This window comes from Centroberyx gerrardi, chromosome 22, assembly GCF_048128805.1.
Source record: "Centroberyx gerrardi isolate f3 chromosome 22, fCenGer3.hap1.cur.20231027, whole genome shotgun sequence".
Classification (NCBI taxonomy): Eukaryota; Metazoa; Chordata; class Actinopteri; order Beryciformes; family Berycidae; genus Centroberyx; species Centroberyx gerrardi.
The window spans coordinates 10,814,865-10,835,228 of NC_136018.1; the positions used below are offsets into that span (position 1 = coordinate 10,814,865).

Here is a 20,364-nt window from a genome sequence, read left to right on the forward strand (position 1 = left end):
CTCACATCTGCTGTGCCATATGAAGAACGTTAAACGAGTCATGTTATTGGATTTTTAAAATGTATTTATCTATGTTTTAACTTCGAAAAACTACATTGGCTGATTTAGGGAGGGAACAAAGTTACTATGGTTACCGAAGAGACGCTTTAGGTGCTAAAAACGTCTACTGGGACACGTAGTCCAGAAATGCTTCATTGATGCGACCATTAGCCTGGGAAAGTTATTCATATACTACATTACCCAGAGTACTCAGTCAGTCCATATCGCAGACCGCACTTGTGTGTACAGCTTTTGCGTTTTAGGAGGGTTCTTTGTACTTTATGTACACATTTTGATGATAGAAAGTGAAATAGTTGCCAGTTGTGTTAAGTCTATGTTGTGGGTAGAAGACCAGAACAGGTTACTAGCATGATAGTTAGCTATCATTAGCATAAGTTCAGGTAAGTTCAGGTATATAAGTCTGACATACTGCTGATGATGACATTCCCAGGGCACAACCCTCATCTCTTTAGCTGGAAGAGATTCACCAAATGTAAAACATCTGCAGAGAAGGTAAGTTTGGTTTCTGGATTAATGCGAAGCCAAGAGGCCAACAGCACTATAATGATTGGTTTAGACCTTATCTTCACTATTAGAAAAACGAAAGAAGCTAGCCTATTCGAGATAATAGCCTGAGGTGCTCCTTCTTCGGTCATTTGACTTTAATATTGCTCACCCCAACACTGTAATTTATCAAAGAGGAAAACATCAAATATTCAATGTATGAACTGTATCATATTTCTTAAGTCTATCTTCATTTTCCAGACCTTTCCTTGGAATATTAAATCCCCCAGAGAGATAAACCATAATTGTAAATGTGTCCTCTTGGATTTCTGAATAAAGGAAAGGTGCACATCAGTGTAACTTAGCTATGTATGAACTTATAGCTTATTTCAGTGTCTGGGGAAGGCTTAGCAATGGCATACAGATGGCCTTTCTCAGATACTCAGATGCCTGTGGTGTGAGACAGGGATAGTTGAATCACAGCGAGTAGGACACCGACTTTTTGACGTCTGGGAAATGATTCTGAAGTAATCTGCTGATTTAAGGCAATGGCTATGCTTTGCAGTGGAATAATCCTCAGACATCAGGCATTGGCTCAGCCCTCAATTTGCACACTGTGCCTGCAGCTTACAGCGTCTGTGAACTTGCCTGGGCATTACAAGCAGGCAAAGGTGACAGAGAGACCTGCTTTTTCACAGGCCCCATGGTGTCTCTGAGAAACTATCAGCTTAAGCTTGAAATCATTTTCTTTCAATAACAGATGCGTTTGAAGAATGGGGATATTGATCAGTGGATGAAGGTGAGAAGAACCCTTTGGCTCCCTTATGTCTGGGCGCAGTTGTGATTGTGTGTGCATTTACATGTCTGTCTGCCCATATCCACTCCATTCATGAAATTTCTTGTCCTCAGCGAGTGGAGTTGGCTTCTGAGTTTGCTGTGTCGGAAGTTTTCTCCCACAAGAAAATTAAGTCAGGCATAAACAGCCAAGCAATGCCGTTGCAAAGCACTGACCAGTTACAAGATCACGATGAAGCTTACAGTGAAGGTAGGTCAACCCATAGAAATAATAATAGAACTGTCTCTAGAGAAGTGTTAGCTAGAGAATAGCCAGTTGAGCCTATGCAGCAGCAGACTGAATGGACAGCAGGTATTTGGGTTTTTTTGTCTTGCAGCTCAGGCTCTCCTGAGTGATTGGATGGGCAGTAAGTTGCGGCTGGAGCTGGAGATGGGGGAAGATGATGACCTGATTAGCTCCACTGAGAGGAGCAGTCCTGTTGTGTTGGCCGCTGCTCGGCCTACTGCCCTGGACTACAGCAACTTTGACGGTACTGAGCAAGGAAACTGTATTACCCACTGCACTAACCTGAGGCCGATCATTTTCAATCAAGGCTAGTTCAAATTCAACGTCATTGGCCAGAATGGGAATTGGGACTAATGGAGAAGGTACAGAGACTGTACTAAAATACTTGCAAGGCTGGGGAAGAAAACCTTTAAAAGAAATAGTTCACCCCAAAAATGTAAATGTAAATCAACTCGAACCAAATCAAACATAACATACACCTACTCATGTAGTAGTGCTGATGGACATACAACATAAATAGAGTTCAGCAAGTCACTGTCTCTGCCACTCCAAAACTGTCCTGAACTTTAGATGCACCTCAATTGTGATCAAATATTTCAAAATCTCTCTCTCTCTCTCTCTCTCACTTATTCATACAAAAATACATACTCAGACCTGTACAACCACTTGGCTGAGGAAGAGGAGAACGGTGCAGTCAACAGCTTCCTACAAGACCTGATGGAGCAAGAGGTGCTGGACTCTGGGATAGTGCAGGACCTGGCACTGGACACTGAAGAAAAGGGGAAGAAAATGAGAGACCCCAGCATCACCATGGAGGCGCGACACCGACAGGTACCTCACCAGAATGACGCCAAAAGAATTCTTGAAGTTGTGGAAGAGATATGCATGGGGGGGGGGGGGGGGGTGGTCCTAAAGAAACTCACTATGAGTGGCACTGAGTGAAGCGACTGGAGCAGTGCGCCTCTGAGCTATGTTCTCAGTCACGCTGATTGCTGCTGATTGCCACCGAAGGTGCGTGAGAACAGGGCCCGGCGGGACGCTGAGAGGCAGAGGCAGCAGACGGAGAAGGAGGCTCGGCGGGGGGCCAAAGAGGAGGCGAAACGGAGGGAGCGAGAGGAGGAGATGAGGAGAAGGCAGGAGGCACGTAGGCAGGAGGAGATGGTGCAGCAGGAGATGGTGAGACTGCGTCGCCAGATGGAGGAGAGGAGAGGCCTGGAACAGCTGGTTAGACAGAGGTATGGTATCCACAGCAACCACTGACCCCCTGCTGCTGTGCAACATCTATCCCCCACGTCTGAGATTACCATCAATCACCTGTCTGATTGCATTACCTGTGGCATTGCCTGTTACATAAACACCTTTTTAAAGTGGATTGAATGGGTTGATCGTAGCCTAATGACAACAGAAGTGAGCTTATGATGAGCAAGCTCCCCTACCCAAACAACTACTGTCCAAGTTCCCTTGAGAAAAGCACTTGACCCAGCTTTTCAAGTGGAGCAGCTCATTGTCTCTCCCCCTGCATGTACTGACCCAGGCCATTGCTACAATTGTAAATGTGTCCTAAGCCACCCTTCATCATGAACGTCCTTGTTAATTATGGGTGAAAACAAATTCAATAACAATTTAGTACAACAACAATACAATGTAATAAATAAAAGTTCAATGACTGTGCAGAATTCTGTTTATTTCTGAGACACAAATCTTTCTAGTCATAGCACTGGCTTGCTAGAATGTAAACAATTTAAAAATGTCATTACAAAGTGCAAATAATATAATTTGGATGGAGAGCTTGTGAAATTGTGATGGGCAAGCCGTCTCATTTGTGATTACTACAGCAGAATAAAATGGAGCTAATATCGCGATTCATTTTTCTGCCCCACGATACGTATTGTCACATTTTTGTATTGCAATATATTGAATTTCAATATATCATCCCACAGGGAGAGGGAGAGGCTGGACAGGCAGAGGGCAGCCAGGAGCCTCCAGTCAGACCCTCCGCTTCCCACAAAACAGCAGCAGAGGGACACAGAGCGACTACACAAAGAACAGCAAATTCAGACCAGGGTTCACATGCGCAACCTGAAGGTTGGTACTTATACCCTCTGTGTGTGTGTGTGTGTGTGGATACATGAATCCATGCTTCATTCCCATAATTGTCATTCATATGCATCTGAGTGAGTGTTTGCCATAGTTTGTGTGCCTGCATGCATGCATTTGTGTGTGTATGTTAGTGTCTGCAGAGGCACTTCTCTGGATGGTATTCAGTGCTGTTGGACCAAAGGATGCGTATGGGTAAGGCTGCGGCCCTCTGTGACTGGAAGAGACAGCTGAGAGCATGGAGAGCATGGCGAGCGCTGGTGTGGGCGGAACAAAAGCAGCGAGAGATGGAGAGAACAGAGGAGGAGCTCCGAGCTGAAAACAGGCAAGGACTGAGGAGAGCGTTTTGAGTTTCAGAGAGGTCACTGAACCTGTAAAGCTGTGATGCTATAACTACAATTTAGATTTGGCTTTTTACCACAAATGACACAACCTATACTACAGGTGTCCTACCTATACAGAATTAAACTGTCAATTGATACAGAATCTAGGAAAACACTCACTGATTGACAGAACATTTACACTGTTACACTAACTGTGAATGAATAATTTAGTAAACTAAAAATAAAATATGATCCCAACTTTCACCTCCTCTAGACGATGCCAGCTGGCCATGGAGAGCGACCGAAGGCGATTGCTAAGGCGATGTCTAAATGATTGGCAGCTATGGTGCCGGATGGAAAAAGAACAACGAGAGCTTTTGGCCCAGCAGGAGGAAACTCGGCGCAAGATGGCTGCCCTAATCAATGCTGCATCCACAGGCAAACTCAAGGCCACAGAAACCACAGCTCATAAGGCACTAATGGCTCCACCTGAGGCATCTGACCAACCAGACACTGACAAGCTGAGAGGCGCACTCACTGATCAAAATATCGGCAGCAACAATGCACAGGTACAAATGCAAATGTTAACACTGTTAATGCTACCCACTGGAAACAACCTGACAAATCATATTGTTGACAGGGACCCAAAGGTTACAGAGTGACTCTAATCATGAATAAAACATCAGCCATACTGGGGGCAGGTAATGCCAAAGGCCTAATAAGCAAAGCAATAAATAAGTTTGGCATTGAAATAAATAAACAACTTCTCTTTCCCAGTTTCAAGAAATGACCTGTACTTTTCTCAGGTCATCATCCGGGGAGAGAAACTTTCCCTGCTGAAATATTCACAACCCTGCTAGGTTTCCCCAGAGAATAAGAGAGAAAGGGAAAGAAGTAATGGTATAAATATAGAGGAGGGGTGGGGTGAGGGGTGGGGGGGTGTGTAGAGCAGATGGAAGCAATGTAAAAGAAATAACAGATAGAGGATAGTGGAACAGAGCTCGAGGGACAGAGGAACGGGAGATGTAGAGACGGAGCAGTTCAAGGTGGAGGGGTCAGTGGAGGAGCTGTACTTACTATCAGGAAGCCTGGAGCTGGGCCAAGCCTCAGCAGAGATTAAACTGACCTGAGATACATATGGGATCTCGATATGTATGTTTTCTGCCTTAAGCTCTTTATAGACCTGGACCTAAGGCTTTTAAGGTTTTATCTTGTTTTCATGTAGGAAGATCACCACAGGTCAGGCACTCTGGCCCCTGCCACCTCCGCAGCTCATCAGGAGAACGCCCCAGTGGGTGCTGTGGCCCGGCCCGCCCAGCCGTGGCAGGTGAGCCGACGCCATGCGGCACTGACTGCTGGTGAGCTCCGCCAGGCGCGGCAGAGAGGTGAGGAGGGCGGTGGTGGCGGTCGCTCCACCCGCTCTCGAAGCGCAGAGTTACAGGGCAGCCGGTTTGAGCGCAGGCACGCCGTCCAGCAGCAGACCATCACACAGCAGAGGAGGCTTCTACGGGAGCAGCAAGAGCAAATTGCGCGGCTACAGGAGGAGCAGAGCATGATGGGATTGAAACTGGAAGTGCAGAGAAACACACAGCTGACCCAACTGTCAGTCCCTGCAGCTTCCAAGCGAATTGGCCTCAGCTTTGACCCTAAAGAGCAGAGGTAGGCTGTGGGTGTGGGTGTATCTATATTGGTGTATCTATGTATATTGGTGTGTCTATATTGGTGTATAGGCAGAAGTGATGGGAGTTGAAATTGACTGTGTGCAAGGAAGCCGACTATGCTTCCTTGCACACAGTCACTTTTATATGATTTGCTATATATCTATATTTAAAAATTTTACTTTTATTAGAATTTTATAAATTATTGAGGAGTAGAAATATCTGTCTCTCCAATTGTTGCCTGGGGAATTCATGCCTTTATTTCCTCTTATCTACTTTACGTGACTGGCAAGGAATATCCCTTGTATATTTTTTATGTTTGGGAGTATTTAGGTGTCCTGCAAGGTTAGGTGTCCTTCAAAATGGAAACAAACTATATATACTTTGCTTGAAGTGCAGTACTGTGGCTGTTATACCCCCAGGATTGGAGGATGGGATTTGGTTTTAGAGGGAACTAAGAATAATTATGCGTTAAAGTAACTTGCGGCCACAATGATTTTGTTGAGTTGGGGGATTTATCACCATTCAAGGATCAGTTTTATTAAAACAATATGCCAGCCCCCTTTAGGATTCCCTCTACTGCAGGCTAATTCAAGGTTTACTATCAGAATAATTACAGACTGTTTAATGCATATTAATCAAGCTTAAAAATGTACTTGGTGAATACTCTTAACAATTAAAAGTTTGCATTATTATGCGAGGGAAATGTGAAGCGAGGGACAGATTTCTGATGGGGTTGGTTGGGAGAAAGTGTGTCTGAATGTAGATTTGCAGTCACAGTGAATATTTCATGACATGGCAATCTGATCTTTGTACGTTAACCGTTCCAGTAAGATAACTTGTTAGAGGTTTAGATGGTTAGAACACAAAACAACAAATAAGTTATAGTAAAGGTTAGAAATTGTGTGGGAACATGGATAGAGTATACAGAGTTGTTGTGTTCTGATGTGGAGGATTATAGAGAGGAATTTGCCATTCCAGTAACTATGTATATGCGTATGGTAACTTGATGTGATGTAGTCTGGCATGAGACGCCTCTCTCCCTATGTAACCATTTCCACTGCAACCCCCTATGCAGTTCATTGTAAGGTAGATTGTCTCCATAACTGCAGTAACGTGTCTCACATCTGCTATTGGCTCTAAAACGCTCTACAGATGATGAACAATGTAATCACCAGCCTGCTTCTCTCTCTACCAGAGCAGAGGAGAGGGAAACCTATGGTGAAACTAGTAGTTTCTTAATATTTGTATTTCTATATTCAGAGATAATACTCTTTCAAACTACACTGAATGGACAACATATTAGGGACACATACTCTTTTCATGAAGTGCACTGATGAGGTGAATCCAGGTAAAAGCTATTATCCCTTATTGATTGTCCTTATTAAATCTATACCAATCACAAAGGAGGAGATGTAGATAAAAAGAAGCTTTGAGACAGTTGAGATGTGGATTGTGTATATATTTTGTACATTCAGTGTAGTTCATATAGGTAAATATTTATGTGACTATGGATGAAATATGCTTTAAAAAAATGTTGAAATACCTTTTAAAATAATTTGTAACACCTCTGCCCAGTTGTGCAATCAGTAGTTTAAAAGTAGTCAGTCTATACAATATTGAATTGTATTTTCACAATATTTTATTAACAGAAGATATTGAAATTCAACACCGCACACTGACTCAAGACCTATGGCTTGAAAATGTGCTTGTTGAATGTTGAGTTGTTGAGTTATGCAAGGATCAGGGAGATGTGAATCTGAGGACTGAATCTAGGCCTACTGTATATTTCACATCATCTCTTCCTGGTCTTTGTATGATGTTTACTGTTCCAGGGTCGCTGGAGAATCCGACAGCCGCTGTTCGCCTCCCAAGAAAGCAGTCAAGCACCAGCCTTGCCCCCATCCCACCGTCACGGGTCAGTCAGCAAATTCCTCCACTCTGCCACTGGAGCTTAACACACAAACACACACATACAGACACACATACAGTACACAACAAGCACACACATCTACCTCCAAACAGATGGCCACAGAATGCCCTAGCTCTTTTGTCATTGTGTATAATGGAAAAAGAGAAATTTAATTTCATGGCCCTGAATCAGATGTATGGAGCAGTAACCTTTGCAGAAGAAATAAAAACCGGTCCACAGTTCTCCTGACAGCAGCGCCTGTGTGTTTACCTCAAGTTCCAGCTACGTGGTCAGAATATGAAGGGACAAACATACTGTACATAAACATGCACATATCCACTCCTGAGATTATGTCGTACCTCAGAAGAATACCTTATGCTCCTCTCTCTCCCTCTCTCTAAAGCCATGGAGGAGCGTGCTCGTCAGCGCGCAGAACGAAGGAGGGAAGTTGAGGAAGTCAAGAGAAAGAAGGAAGAGGAGAAGCTGGTGAGAGATTGGGGGGGGTCATGTTATGGAGGGTCCAGCTGGTGGAAAGTATCAAATTGCTTTCTATGACCGCAGCAAGTTGTAATCGTCTGAGATGGCTGCTTTTTGTTTTTGTTTTTGCGGGGCGAGATTAGTTTGTGTGTGTGTGTGGGTGCGTGTTTATGTTGGGGAAGGTGTAATAGTCTGAAATAATGGGGGGAAAAAAAACAAATGTTTTCAGGCTCAGATGAAAGCCGCTGAGGAGGAGAGGCAGAGGGAGGAGGAGGAGGAGAAACGCAGAGCAGCGGAGAGGAGGAGGGAGGAGAAAAGGCAGGAGAGAGAGGTGAGAAATACTTCATATTTTATGAAAGAGACTGAAAGACATGAGTCAGAATACAAGAAACTGTCCTCTCCTGTGAGTTTTATAGAATCACGCACAGCAGGACAGCGCTCTTGTCACAACTTCCAGAATGTTAAATAAACGTCACACACACCAACTATGTGTGTGTGTGTGTGTGTGTGTGTGTCCGTCCAGAGGGAAGAGGAAAAACAGAAGCAGCTGAAAAGGGAGCAGGAGCTGCAGACTCTGGCCCGGCAGCACTACCACAGAACCTTGTTACTACGGCGAGGCCTAGCACCATGGAAACGCCTCCTTCAACTCACACAAACCAACACACAGGTAATCATCAGTCATGTCTGTTTCAATCAACGTCAGTCATGTTGAGACACACATAACACACCAAGTATTTCCAGCCAAATTCAGCCTGCCCTTGGTCCTCTAACTCAACATATTAAGACTCCAAGGACTTAGGAGACCTATTTGACCGTAGCTGTTTTTCTTCCATCTCAGGAACATTGCAAACATTCAATATGTCTTCAATTTTAGCGATACAGAGGATTATACTTTTATTTTATCTCACCTTGAATATTGCAATGCCTCCAAACAGCTCCAATGTGTTCAAAATGCTGCAGCGAGGCTTTTAACCAACACCAAGAGACGGGACCAAATCTCCTCCATCTCTCCACTGTGTGCCTGTCCGTTTCAGAATTGATTTAAAGATTCTATTGATTACTTTTAAGGCTTTGCACGGCCTGGCGCCTAGCTATCTTTCTGAACTTTTGATCCCTAATGAGCCTGTGTGCAGCCTGAGCTCCTCAGGCAGGGACTTTCGACTGTTCCTGTGTCTCTCACTTCTCAAAACTTACTTCTATCATAACACCTTTCTATAATCTTTGGCTTTTATTCAGTTTTATCCGCGTTGCTGTCCATTTATTCTATTTGCCTTATCCCTATGGCTTTTTTTTTTTACCATTTTATCCCATTCTGTTTTATTAATCTTTGTCAATTGTTACTGTATTTCCCATGGTTATGAAGCACTTCGTAACTTCAATGTCTAACTAATCTAATCTAAACAAAGCTAATTTACAGTACTTGTTCCTGTTTTAACCACCTAAACCTCTAACTAGTGCAGTTATATGTAAGTAAAGCTATCCTGCTGGTAACAGAAGGGGGCTAAATTGTAGCTTGTAACTTTGTAAGTTAAAATATTATTCATAAAGTACCACATACCACGCACTGTGTATCCACAGGCAGCCAACTCTCACACATACAATAGACTGATAGTTGTGAGCTGTGAGCAACTGTTGAGGTAAAAATACTCTCACATGACAGCAAAATGAGGCGGCCCAAGCCAAAGCCATAGCTATACACATATACCCACACCAGCCAGCACACACTTATATACATGGATGTACACACACAAAGAACAGACATCACACTGAGCACCTGTCTGACCACCTGTGAGAATAAGAGCACAGACAGTGAGGAGAGGAGGCGGGGGGGGGGGGAAATGTCCTGAGAAACGGTGATAAAGTTCACATGAGATGTAGATTGACTGTTCAGTATTTCATTTTCATCATGCATTTCTTCAAAATGTCACTGCCTTAGTTTAGAGTCACAGCAAACTCTGAATATCTTGTGTGTACGTGTTTCACCAACGATGTAAAAAAAAGCTTTTTTTAGGCGATGTGAAACACAGTCTAAGACGGGCGCTTCTTCATTTCATGCCATTCCATTGTTTGTACCTGGCACTTGTGATTGAGTTTGGATGCATTCATCATCGTGCATTGGCGCTTTTCTTTTCTGTCCCCGCCAGCTGGCCGAGAGCCATCACAGTCTCTTCCTCCTGAGGCGCTGCACACTAGCCTGGCAGCAATCTGCAAGCGAGTCCCTGTCTCAGAAAGAAGCCTCGGCTGACCAACTGTACCAACACTTTCTGCTTCGGAGGAGCCTAGCCTGTTGGAAAAGAGTGTGTATTCGCACACAGTCGAACACACACATTTCACATTTATCAGGACTGCAGACTCAGTCCTCATCCTCTGTCATTGACTGAGAACACTTCTTTTCAGGCTACAAACTTTGTTTAATCTCCTCCTCTACCTGCCCTTGGTTGTTTTCAGCTGCCCTGACTTAAAAAAAACTTTATATCATTTGTATCTCTCTTCTAGTGCATTGCCATTCCTTTCACTTATTTGTTAGTAACTTGCAATTATGTTATTTTTATGAATGTTGAGTTATTCTACTATTTATTGTAAGTCAATATGGATACAAGCATCACCTAAATGCCTAAAATGTAAATGAAGAGTTTCATTCCAAAATGAAATATCTCTAACAAAATGATTGCTGGTATTAATGTTAAGTTCATTATGGGTAACTATTAAAGTTAGGAGTCATCTTAAGACCTGTAGTTACAAAACAGTTTTGTTTTTATGGATAGAACCATCTATGATTTTGAAATATTGATTGATGAAATTTAGGAAACAATTTTTTTCCAAAATGGATATGCAGCGTTTTGGATTGAAACCCTTCAAATGTAATGTCAGGGCCACAATTTCAAAATGTCATTATCTGCCTCTGAGTGAGTGTTACCCGTTTCAGCTGAAGGACTGGCGGATGATTCTGGAAGAACGAGCCGAGCGTTTCTATCGTAAACACACTCTGAGGAGACTCCTACTGGCACTCCTGGACCATGTGACCCAGGAAAGACTGGTGGAGTGGGACCGCCAGGAGCTGGCTCAGGAACACAATGACAGGTCAGCTACCTGTGGCTTTCCCATATGGACGCTGTGTGGGCGCTGCTCTCCCAAATAACAGTGTCTGCAAGTTTCATCAAATTAGATGTCATACCTTGTAAGACCTTTTTTTAGTGCCAGTTACAATGCTATATCAGGCCATTTTTGTAACAGCGCACCAAGAAACCAAATTTGTAAGTCCTTTAAACTGAATTTAACACTTAAAATGCTATATTTAACTCTACTCAAGATGTTTCAAGGCCTTTCTGTGCACAGAAGATATTTTATGACTTATTCACAACCTGCAGACACCCTGAATAAGCTTGAATTGCCAATTCAAATTCAGCCCCCTTCCGTTACCAGGGTAACTTTACTCATGTATAACCAAACTAGTTAGAGGTTTAGGTGGTTAAAACATCAACAAGTACTGTAGATTATGTTAAAGGTATAATGATGGATTTTGCCAGTGCATTAATGCATGCACAGTATATGCAAATGGTAAGTTGATGTATTCAGGCATAAAACTCCCTCTCTCCCTATGCTACCCGTTTCCACTGCAACCGCCTGTGCAGTAGAGTGTAAGTTACACTGTGTCCATAGATCCAGTTAAGTGTCACATATCTGCTGTTAGCTTTAAAATGCTCTTCAGATTAAGAGTAATAAATTCACTTGGGGTAGCATTCTTCTCTTTCACTCTGCTGCCCTGCTGGAAACTTTAATATGGTAAAACTAGTTGGCGTGGCACTGTCTCTTTCGACTGACTGGTCGCTAGAGCTCTGCAAAAAATATGTTTTTTTATTTTCCTGGAATAATATCCTTTCCAACCACCTCATATAGTGAAAAAACATTTTGTGACTACAGGTGAAATATGCTTTATAAAAAATGTTACATTTGTAAGTGTTCATTGAGCACTTTTCCTATCTGCATTCAAATGGTATCATGTGTTTGTTTTCTTGAAAACATATTTTAAATCCACAAATATAATTGCTTTTTAATTATGTATGATTAAAAAAAAAATATATATATATATATATATATATATATATATATATATTCGGTCTTCTGGTTGCCATAGTAGCCTAACTTCATGATTTCAGTAGCACTTCCCCAAAATATGAAGGTTTATCAACTTCAGCTTCTCAGGAGAGATCCATGCCATGACGCCCAGTGAACTGACGCCCGCTGCCTAATTGCCATTTTGAATGAGTTGAATGAGTCGCTAATAACAACACGTGAAAACTCATGATGCCTCCTTAACCCAGACATCCCTAAATTCAGTTTCTTATTGCTCACTGGCTTCATCTTCATCTCTCTTTCTCTGCCTGTCTGTGTTTCAGACGGGTGTTGAGAGGATGTTTCCAGGCCTGGCGGCAGTTTCCAGCTCTGCTGCGCAAGGAGAGAGAGAAGGAGGTGAGGCGGGAGCAGCTGAGACGGAAAGTGGCCGAGGTTCTGCCTGACTTCCGCTCCTCTCCACTGGGATGCCCCTGGGAAAAACCCTCACTGTAGGAGACAACACTCATGCACACGCAGACAACACACATACACACACACACAGATCTCATAACATAAATGCAGAGAGGACACTCACACCTATACAAGCAGAAAATGAATACACATGCACATATTTAATTTCTCGCTCTCACACTCACTCACACACACACAAACACACAAAATTGAACCCATACTTTTGTTGGTATATATAAATAATAAAATCTTACAGGTAACTAAAGCAGCTGGCAGATATTAAAAAGCAGACTTTCATTCCACCAGCTGACTTTATTGTGTATTGATTTATTCATTTTTCTGATTCTTTGTTCATATTTTCAAAGGCTGTTTGATTCAGGAGCCAGTTTGAACCAGCTTAAAAAGAGTAAAAGCAGTTATTCATATCACGACTCTCCAATCGTTCCATTATGTTTAATACATCTGTGAAACGCTAATTAGCCTGATTGTCTGACTTGTGCTGAGATGTTTCATTTAACCGTTTGATAAATATCCGTGACCCATTTCACAAAGCTGCACATTAAAGCCAAAGTAAGGTTCCTTCCTTTGTGAGCGCTGCTGATAAGTGTTTGTGGAGGAAGGAAGTGGTGTAGTTCAACTGGAGGTCCCAGGTTCAAGCCTGTGTGTCAGCAAGCATCCACCCGTCTGACGTGTCCTTGAGCAAGACACGGCAAGGATCAATACAGTATCACATTATTATTGTTAGCGTTATTATTAGTTCACTCCTTCTTGCATTTTTCTTGTTTGCTGTGACACCCAGCAAGGCACTAGAATGTAGGGGATTAAAAAAAATCAATATTCAGGCAGTGTGAGAGAAGACAGCCACTGTGAAGGAAAGACTGACATTGATAGAGAGAGAGAGATGGATGAAAATTGGAATGAGGCAGTAATGGAGGGAGAGAAAAGGTCAAGCTCAGAGTCAGTGTCAGGTCAACTCAGGTGGCAGCTCCATAACTGCAGTAACCCAGTATCACCTTGACGAAGGCTTGCTGATAACATTCCTGGTAGATTCCAGCTTCGCTCCCCAGCGGGACCCGGCCGGCGAAGTGAGACTGGAGTAAAAGAAGCCATGCTGCCATCCAGCGGCCATGGACAGAACAGCAGCCATAAGCCCAGAACACACCGCTCAGTCAGACTGCGTAAAGGTGTCACACCAAGTCCGTAGGGCCGGCAGAGGGCAGATTCAGATTGTCTCCCATGGTCATGAACGCCGCCCAGTTGCCACGGAAACCTTGAGAGTAGACGCCGGTGTCCACGACGAGGCCCCAGTAGGCGCTGCGGGCGGTATTGTCGCGCAGGGCGCTGCGCGCCTCGCGCTCCGTCACGTTGTAGCTGACGTTGATGACCTGCAGCACCAGCAGGTGGAGCAGACCGCCGGTCACTATACTGCTGTACCACGCACAGGTGAAGCACAGCGCCGTGCTGGAACACACACACACACACACACACACACACACACACACACACACACACACACACACACACACACACACACACACACACACACACACACACACACACACACACACACACACAGGGAAAACATGATACATCCTGCTGCGGCATAACAATAAAACAATACAGACGACAGGTACAAGTGTTTACAAGGTTATTACTGTCAATACTAAAAAAACAAAAAATCATCAAAAAGGCTCTGATTTAGTGTTTTCATCAAAACCAGAAAGAGTTGGTTAAGGAGAACTGTGTAGAAATCAATAAGACCCACATACGATATTGACAAATCTAATAAAAAAAAATCATCTATCAGTGTAGTTGTATTTATGTACAATGAGTGCATAATACTGAATACTTCAGACACATGTGCACAGCTCTAAATGTCAAATTCTAAACCTTCAAATCAAAATAATAACCCTGGTGTTCATAGACATACATGCCGAGCACATGATTTTAACCACTAATCTTTTATAGTGTCCCATCTTACGGAATGAGACACTATAAAACAGTGCTTCAATGATTTCATCCTGAATCGTTAAACTTACCCTCTTTTATTTCAAAATTTGAAAAGGCATGCACACATATAAAATTCTCTGTGTGATCAGTTGAGAAGATTTGAAGCGTACTTCTCAACGAGCACATTCCAGTACCAGCTCACAACTAACAGGAACATTATTTTTGCATTTCTACATATTTCAGTCATTATAACCTTTCAGTAGAGTGATCTGTTCAATTACAGTCTGAAGTTGAGATGAATGAGGTTTCACTGGAGGCCTATTTTCAGAGAGTGACGCCCACAGCAGTGCTAGCAGGTTCGTCAAATTGGCAGAGAGGCGCCAGAGCAGCCAATTTAAAACTACTTCAGATCCACTCTCCCTTCGCTCTGTGCAAAAAGACACACGCTTTCTCCAGCAGCTCAATAGGCTCCACTCTGAGAAACTGGGTCAGCTCTATAGTGAAGGAAGCCTTCTGTCCAATATGCAAGAACCTTACAGAAACCTCAATTAGCCTACATTTCATGCTTAATTTTTTTGAGGAAAATATCAAAGCGTGCTGCAGTGCTTCAATTAAACATTGTTTCCCTAAAGTATTAAAAGAAGGCAATTCGACTCTCTGCTGGCTACCTACCCTGGCCTATTTCCATGGGCTTCATTTGAACTGTGAATGTGCACCGAGTCGTCTGTTTTATGCATGTACTTGTTGTGTACTGACCATTAATTATTGAGAAAGTTGTGTACTTGAGCAGATGTGTAAGTTTGTACTGTGTGTACACTGAGTTAGGCAGTAATGGAACACTTGTAATGGCATTATGTATTCTAAATATAAAACATGTAACATGTATTTTGTTAAGTTACCTAAAAAATAATGTATTCTGATTACAGATACTTGTTTAAAATTGGAGCATTTTCTACTGGGATTACTTCTAAGGTGAAAGTGAGAAACTCAGAAGACCATTTAAATAGTGGCAGGTGTTGTACGTCTTTAGAAAATGTGGCGCAAAACAAAATTTGTGTTTGTATGCAAACCTGAAATATATTTATAATTAAAAAAATAAACTTTGTAATTTTTACTTTTTCTTATCTATACCTTTATACCTCAAATATGGCAAAGTAATCTGAAAGTAACTGAAAGTAATGAGAATACATGTGAGTTTGGTGAGTTTGAGTAATCCCTTGAGTTATGTTACTGATTACTATTTTGATGGGGTAACTAATGGAATAAATTTAGTAACCTACTCAACCCTGTGTGTATATATTACTATGCGTACAGTGTAGAGTGTGTGTGTGTGTGTGTGTGTGTGTGTGTGTGTGTGTGTATATGTACATGTGGCTGTGCTCTCAGTACCTGTACTGGTTGTAGACCCCGGGGCAGTAGAGCAGGGCGGTGAGGAGGTTTTGTCGGGGGCACACACTCTGCAGCACCAGGCTGATCCCGTACAGGGAGGTCAACAGGAAGAGGAGGAGTGTCAGCAGGAAGCTGCGGTGATTGGCCTGCCCCACACAGCTGTTTATCCTGCCCCGACAGCCACGGAGAGGACACACATACACACATGTATTCACACAGGCAGACAAAACATCGTACTGAGACCCCAGGGCTACGCCACACACACAATTGTAGAAGTGGATGATGGCAAGGAAATGTTCACTTCTAACTAACTATAATTATGTGAATGTGGAATGTACTGGGACTCAATGTTCATACCACATACAAATATGGTCCAGTCAACACACAGCAGGTGTAAACAAGACAGTGTATAGTTTAGGAATTTTAAAGGGTGTTTTATATTTATTGAATAGACTTTGAGTGTAGAAAAGACAAAGCGAATGATTGAGGACACTGAGAGAGACACATATGCTTTAATGGAACCCACCAGACACAGTGGTGGTCGAGCCGCAGCACGCAGACGCCACAGATCCGACAGTGTCCCGCCCTGGGGGGCCGCACCACCCTGCACACCGGACACCAGTTCCTTCGCCCGCTCTCCTCCTGCTCCTCCCCCGCCTGCTCCAACGAAGCCGCCCGGTTGGCCACCGTCGTCACCTCTCGCCTCGTCCCGTTGACGGCAGGATCTCGGTCGACCAAAGCGCTGTAATAAGTCACTGTGCTGTGGACGTCTGCTTGTTTTGGCCGCACAACGCCAGGGTCTTTCTTGGTGTGGGCGAGGGCCGCCATGGTAAGGACGAACCCTACGGTCACCGCCCCCATCTGGGCCGGGCCGACGTCCCCGCGGGGAAATACCTCTGTGATGAACAGGTAGTACATGTAGGTCAGGGAGAAGAGGGCCAGGCTGAGGAAGAAGAGCGTCCGTCCCTTCTTGCGGTGGGTGAAGTAGTAGTACCACAGCACGAGGCCCGGCAGAGCTGTCAGAACCGCCACACCAAGCAGGAAGTGGAGAGCGGCCAGGTGCAGCAGGACAGGAAGGAGAATAAGAGGTGGGATCACAGACAGGTCCAGTTTTCGGGCTCCTCCCCACAGCCAGGGAACACGGATCCGGTCCGTCACGACTGCAGACAGCCGTGACAGGGAGTCCGGTGACTGGGGCTCCCGCTTCATCCATCTGAAGGAGGGAAAAGGTAAAATATTACTATATCAGGTTATCAACAATTCCCTCATTACCTGCCAATGACTGCTGCATAGGCAAACCTACACCCTACACTTAGCTTCTTTTAAGCTGAGGCCTTGAGGGACAACTTGTGGATGTTGTGAAACATTACCCTCGTCACTGTGGTGCTCTCTGTTACAATGCTGAGTTCATAGTTGGTGTCGAGTGCTTTTAAAACAAAGGGTGAGTCGCAAAACTCTTCACTGCTCCTTTCCTTTCTTCCCTGACCTCCACTCGTTGGAGGAAAGTTGGAGGAAACGAGGAGAGGAAAGGAGAAGAGTGGATAAGCGAACCGGGAGAGGTGAGCAGAAACGGGACACAACGCTTCCTATTACCATCACCGAAGCTGACGGCAATTACTGCTACAGTGGCCCGATCACACTCAATTAATGCTACAGCTAGTAGCAGGGCTTGTTCATGACCGACCTGTTTAAAGTGCCACAGGCCTGGCTGGTTTCGTTCTGACATGGAATATCAAATAGGCATTATACAAGACATCTATCGTGTCATGTACAACTTCTTAAATTTACATAAGAAATAAAAGGCTAAAGGCAAGGCAACTTTCGTGTCTGCAAACAGTTTTACACATGAATATTTAAAAAAAGTTAAAGTTGAAGGATAGGTTTCGCAGCTTCTGTATTCTTCCTGGCCGCTTCATCTTCATACATAGGTTAGCCTATAGTAGTCCTAAACTTGGTGCGCAGCCAGTAATCAATTGGATTACTGATTGACAACAGCTACAATGCTGATGACAGGCCTCTCAATCATCTACTTTCTGCTAATCTCATCGTCTCTTTAAGTTGACTTGGTGTCCACAACGTCAAAGTCAATTCAAGTAGGGGAGGAAAGGAGGAGGCACTTTTGGACAAACAGGACTCATCCAAAGCATACTGAATAGTAGCTGTCAATATAATATCTCTCACCTGTCACAGGCCTCATCCAGGTCCTCACAATCACAGCAGCAGGCTGCTACATGGCTCCGCTCTCCAAGCCTGTTCACGTACTCGCAACAGCACAAGGTCTCCTCCTCCTTCTCCAGCACCTTCTTGGCTCGCTTCTTCATGACGGACAGCCTTGCAGCCAATCACATGATAAAAGAGTCTGTTACTACCATCATCAAGGGGTGCGCTTGTGTGAGCGTTTGTGTTATATTTGGATAGATGAGACAGAGTGAGTCAAGAGGCAAATGAGATGAGACAGGACACGGGAACAGAGACACGGACCAAGAGACAGACTCCACTACATGAAAATATCTTTAAAAGCACACTTTTGAAGATAGAGTTGAAATTACCATTGCAGTTTATCAACCATTTGCATGTGTTTAGATGGTGGAATGCCACAATTCCACAACACCATAACACAAGCCCTGCTCATTTGACCCTACCTAGATTTTCTAGGAAGGTCAACCTAATGCTCTCGCATCTGTCACACATCTGTCATGCTTAATGATTTACATGAAGTATGACAGTCCCATCATTGCAACCCACTGGCTTATTTAGACTACACAGATGGAACCTGGTGGTGGTGAGGCAGTGCTAGGCGTTCTAACAATCACAGATCTTCAGGAAACCTAAATCTGGCTCTCTAGCTGTATGGCAGGGAACCTGAATGAGCCTCTGATTAGCTATAAATCAAAGCTTGGTGTGGTGTATTATTATTCTACCAGTCCAACTAATACTGGTCAAAAAGCATCAAATACCACATCTGCTCCCTAACAAAAAAACACTATTTCTACTATTTTACACACTACTTCTATAAGGATTCATAGTGTGTCTGGGGGACTCAGCAGTGGGTTTATAGTGACCACATCATGCTTTATGTTATTGTTTTTTATCTCCTTTGGTAATACTATATACTGTGGTATATCTTTTTACCTGTAGTAGCTGCAAGATATTTAAAAGGTTTTGCGTGATATTTGTCTTGTATCCTTCTGAAGTGTATTATAGGATTACTATATAGTTCATTAGCAATGCCTTAATTAAAGACTTTAGATGACAATAAACACCACTTTCTGTAATAATATAATTGATGATGATAATATCTCATCCGAAAGGCAAAATACTAAGGTACCAAAGTATTGATAGTGGAGAGAGCTTGATGACAGTTAGTCTAATCTGCCCAAACCTCTTTCAGGATGAATGAATGAATGAATGAATGAATGCACAATTTTGACAGCTGATATAGAGTTTTGTTAATGGGCAACAGGATACTTTTCAGCAATAGACATTAACCAGGCATTGAATCAATTTAGACACCAATTGTGGAAAACTTCCTTGAGTAGGCTATTTTATCATAACCAGGGATGTAGTGGAGGGTAAACCCCCTATAAACTCAGTTTACCCACATTTTTATTTGCAAAATAGAGTTTGCCCACCTAGTCTTACAGAATATAAATCTTTATTATCTAAATTCATAGTCAGACCAAGTGCCTATTGGTTGTTCGCCTTATGATAATCACTGACTGGAGGTCATACTGTAGTTTATCCAGCTTTTCAGTTACCATTTCAGCACTGATCATAACTACCACAGCAAGCCATCGACCGACCGGGGCGGCATGCTGCGTCAAACACGACTACAATGTTGCTCTAGTGACACAAAAAGAGAAAATACAATGTAACATACCTGCACACGGACCTGCTACATGTTGACACTTTCCAGTTTAAATCGACCGAATGGATTTTTTCCCTGCAGGCTTCACGGCTGAAGTCTCTGTCCTGGTATCCGGTGTCGTATCGGGTGTTGTCTGAGCTGCACGAGGCGCTCTGTCTGTCTGTGCCATGGAAGTCACCAGAACAGCAGCTTATCGTAAACCGTCCGGGCAGAGTTATCTGTGGGTGTAAGTGTCCGGACCGAGAAGGAGCTCCATGTCGGAATGGAGGTTTTGTTTTGCTGGCGAGACGTCTGGATACTCTGTTTACCCCCGGACCGTGCACACAGTTTCCCTCTCACACTCCTGACGTCAGATGAGATGACTTCCCCGCCCAAGAACACTCACTTCCTCCCACACCTACAGCAGACCAGTAATTACACTGGACTGACCCATAATATAATACTAACATGGGACTGACTGGGAGGAATTTCTCATTCTATCTCTTTTTGTCTCAGGAGCTTGGACTCAATTATTTCTTACGAAAAAAAAATCCTATAATAAT

At 43.5% G+C, this 20,364-nt stretch overlaps 2 protein-coding genes across 2 annotated transcripts; one reads left to right on the forward strand and one right to left on the reverse strand.

Moving 5' to 3' along the window:
* Positions 1-474: 474 nt before the first annotated feature.
* Positions 475-12,657, forward strand: ccdc191 (coiled-coil domain containing 191). The gene is made up of 17 exons (XM_071913756.2): positions 475-552; positions 1,316-1,342; positions 1,453-1,588; positions 1,716-1,868; positions 2,277-2,455; positions 2,636-2,859; positions 3,565-3,709; positions 3,856-4,046; positions 4,319-4,574; positions 5,270-5,703; positions 7,538-7,620; positions 8,018-8,100; positions 8,321-8,422; positions 8,615-8,758; positions 10,236-10,388; positions 11,018-11,172; positions 12,489-12,657. Exons 1-17 carry the CDS (start codon positions 475-477, stop codon positions 12,655-12,657), a joined length of 2,712 nt encoding a protein of 903 aa, XP_071769857.2.
* A 396-nt stretch (positions 12,658-13,053) lies between these two features.
* zdhhc23b (zDHHC palmitoyltransferase 23b) lies at positions 13,054-20,155 on the reverse strand. The gene is made up of 5 exons (XM_071913782.2): positions 19,835-20,155; positions 18,136-18,285; positions 16,481-17,167; positions 15,955-16,122; positions 13,054-14,076 (listed from the first exon to the last, which is right to left on the reverse strand). The coding sequence occupies exons 2-5, from the start codon at positions 18,273-18,275 to the stop codon at positions 13,803-13,805; spliced, it is 1,269 nt and encodes a 422-aa protein (XP_071769883.2). The 5' UTR covers positions 18,276-18,285; positions 19,835-20,155; the 3' UTR covers positions 13,054-13,802.
* Between the last annotated feature and the right edge of the window lie 209 nt (positions 20,156-20,364).